The following is a 2,912-nucleotide window of genomic DNA, read 5'->3' on the forward strand; positions in this document are numbered from 1 at the left end:
AGAAAACTGCCTCATCCAGAGGACTCATGGGTCTGTCGTGGTGGATTCTGGACAGTCTCACAGCGTTTTCTTTGTAGCTGTGAATGTAAAAAGTAACAATGTGTAGACTTATGATATGAACATAAAAATAGACATCAAAAAATTAGTTTTGTGTAGTCTTTATAGAAATGATGCATGAGTCTGGTTCTCATTGCRGGTGTCACATAAAATTCTGCAACCACAAGATAAACATGGACATGACAGAGGCTTTAAAGAGTTCTGTATGTTTTAATTACTATGATTTTCTTATCTGTATTGTTTTTAACACATTTAGAGGAACTGAAATACAGATAGTCTAATAATATGATAGTGATAACCAGAAGGTATGAGCACATTGTAGCAAAAGAGCGTGAATCTTAAACCAAACTGTTTCTAATGACTCATTAGTGCCCCCTGTTAGTAAAAAAGTCARATTTGACCAGATCTGGGCTGGACACCAGAACTGTTTGTGACAATCTTCTGTCATTGTTATGCATTTAGATATAATCAGCATTGATGACTATGGATAGGAAGATATATCCTAGTAAAACAGAAACAAAGACATCCCTGTTCTTTTAAAACACCACTTCTATAAGGCCAATGTTAATCTAATAAATTATTATAGAGGYTGCCTTTTAAATAAAAACATTCACATATATAACACAAAAAATGTTTAATTCACTTCTGACCATTTATACTGTGGCATTATTACAAAAGTAAATCATGTTTATAAACTTTTTATAAAGCCAAGAAGAAATGTTTCACAAGTTTTGGGGCATAGATTTAGAGGAACTTACGATTTATCATTGATGACAGTGTTGYTTGCATTTCTGAGGTCCTCAGTTGTTACAGACTTAAAGTCAAGGTTAACTGCAACTCCTTTGGCCTCCATGTGCACCATGTTGTCTGGRTGGTCAGCAAACATGGGGATTCCCACCATGGGAACACCGTAGTAGATGGCCTCATAAACCCCATTTGCACCACCATGAGTAATAAAAGCTCTYGTTTTAGGGTGACCTGATGTGAGAAAAAGTTATAAAATATTCATGACTTGTTTCATAAATTGTTTTTATAAAGTATTTTTCTTTTTTCACATTTTAATTACAGTATAAAGATATGACCTCTCATTATGAGCAGCTATTAGAGCCCCACATTCACTTCCAGCATCATGTGTGGAACCTTCTTGGACTGATGGTTTGTTGGGCATTTATGAAAGTTAAGATTTCCATTCCCCTGCTGATGTTCAGATTGCACTTAGCTGCAGATGGACTCAAGGAGCTGACATTTCATTTGTGTTGTCTTTTCCTGCTTTTTTCCCACCGTTATCYTTTTTAATACGGATCAAATTCTTATCATATTTTCAAGTAAAATTTAAACTAATTTACTTGTACAATGCTCATTTCACCGCAAAGCTCTTTTCAGTATGAGCTTACCAACTCCACTAAATCCCCACAACTGATTGATTACAGCAAGAATATTATTTTTTTCAACTTAGAGGTTGTCAATTTTTTTATTGTTCTTTTCAATTGATGTTGAATTCTATAATCTTATTTTTACTCACCCAGTAGGTCATTCTGTGGAATCCAGTCATAAAGTTTAGTGTTTGAACCTAAAGTGTCTGGTTTCTTCCCTTTGTATCTCCACAGCACCTACAAGAAAAGAAAATAATGAAATGTAAAATTGTCAATTTGAGTTTGAAAGTGTCAAACTAATTTAGACATATTTTAGCCGATGTAAACAAACATTTATATTAAAAAAGATCTGACCTTTTGTGGAATCTGTGCGAGAGCTGACGCTATAATGTTTGCTTTTTCTGTGGTGACGTTTTTGACCATTGATCCCAAAGAGAAGATCACGATGCCATCATCTCCAGAGCTTTGGACAAATTCTTCCATATCCTGCAAGAACAAGACAAATCAAAACGGATTTKTTTTTGTTTGCTAATTCTTTGCATATACATATGAATTTTTTTAACAATTTGTTTACCTACATTTTAGTGTGTAATAGTGAATAAAACCCCACCTTTGGTAAAGGTTTAGCAGGTCTGCCATGGATCCCTCCAACAAATTTAAAATTAGGGAGGAATGGACGAGGGAAATCAAAATCCCAGTAGGTTCTCATCAGCCAGATGTCTGTTTTGCCCATCAACTCACAGCTACTGGTGGGTGTTCCTGTTACAATGAACATACATTAGATATAGAAGTCTTTATGAACAGACATGGTGTGTTTCAATCATTCTGATACCATAATTGGCCCTAACAACATTTATAAAGTGTTTTAATGCACAGGAACCTTCCTTGAGTTTCTCACCTTTGACTTCTGCGTAATATTTATCCAGCTCTTTCCACTTAAACTGTTCCGCTAAAATATCCAGTAGAGCGTAGAAGAGGACGTTAAAAACTCTCTGTGAGAAGTTCATCTTGTCTGTCAGTTTACTCATAGCAGCTGGGACAAAGGAAGGTGGAGCAGGCATCTGACCACACAGTCTCTCCCAGTTATGAGCTATAGTAAAACGCAAAGAAAAAATCAGAGGAATCCCCAAAATGTCTGCAGTTAATTCACTCCCAGGGTGTGTAGGATCAGCCAGGAGTAAATCATAGTTTCCTTCCTTCAGCTTCTTCATGATGGTTTCTGATTTCACCACACCGTCCAAAAGAGTAAGAGTAACTTGCACATTTTTTTTTAATATTTCTGTAAATTTGACGTAAAGTTGAATGTAGTTTAATTGTTCCATCTCATAAATAATAAAGTGAAGGAACTCTTGAAAATGCTTTTTCATAGACTCCACGGAGATAGTAACGTTAAAAGGTTCGTACTGAAAGCCAGAGGGTTCACTGCTGTTCATAAACAACGATGAGCTCGGGACCAGGACCGTCACCTGGTGTCCTCTGTCC

General features: G+C 36.1%; 1 protein-coding gene and 1 long non-coding RNA gene across 2 annotated transcripts in view; one reads left to right on the forward strand and one right to left on the reverse strand.

Moving 5' to 3' along the window:
* LOC106528914 (uncharacterized) overlaps positions 1-2,912 on the reverse strand; it is a gene marked incomplete in the record, with an annotated part of 48,012 nt that overhangs the window by 43,316 nt on the left and 1,784 nt on the right. Inside the window, 4 exon segments of the mRNA XM_014024197.1 lie at positions 1,580-1,667; positions 1,785-1,916; positions 2,041-2,189; positions 2,329-2,884. Coding sequence (XP_013879651.1) covers positions 1,580-1,667; positions 1,785-1,916; positions 2,041-2,189; positions 2,329-2,884 — 925 coding nt within the window.
* The window catches only part of LOC106528920 (uncharacterized), a 52,677-nt gene that overhangs the window by 43,134 nt on the left and 6,631 nt on the right, over positions 1-2,912 (forward strand). The gene's annotated exons all lie outside the window — the stretch shown is intronic.

This window comes from Austrofundulus limnaeus, unplaced genomic scaffold (genome assembly GCF_001266775.1).
Source record: "Austrofundulus limnaeus strain Quisiro unplaced genomic scaffold, Austrofundulus_limnaeus-1.0 Scaffold413, whole genome shotgun sequence".
In the NCBI taxonomy this organism is placed as follows: domain Eukaryota; kingdom Metazoa; phylum Chordata; class Actinopteri; order Cyprinodontiformes; family Rivulidae; genus Austrofundulus; species Austrofundulus limnaeus.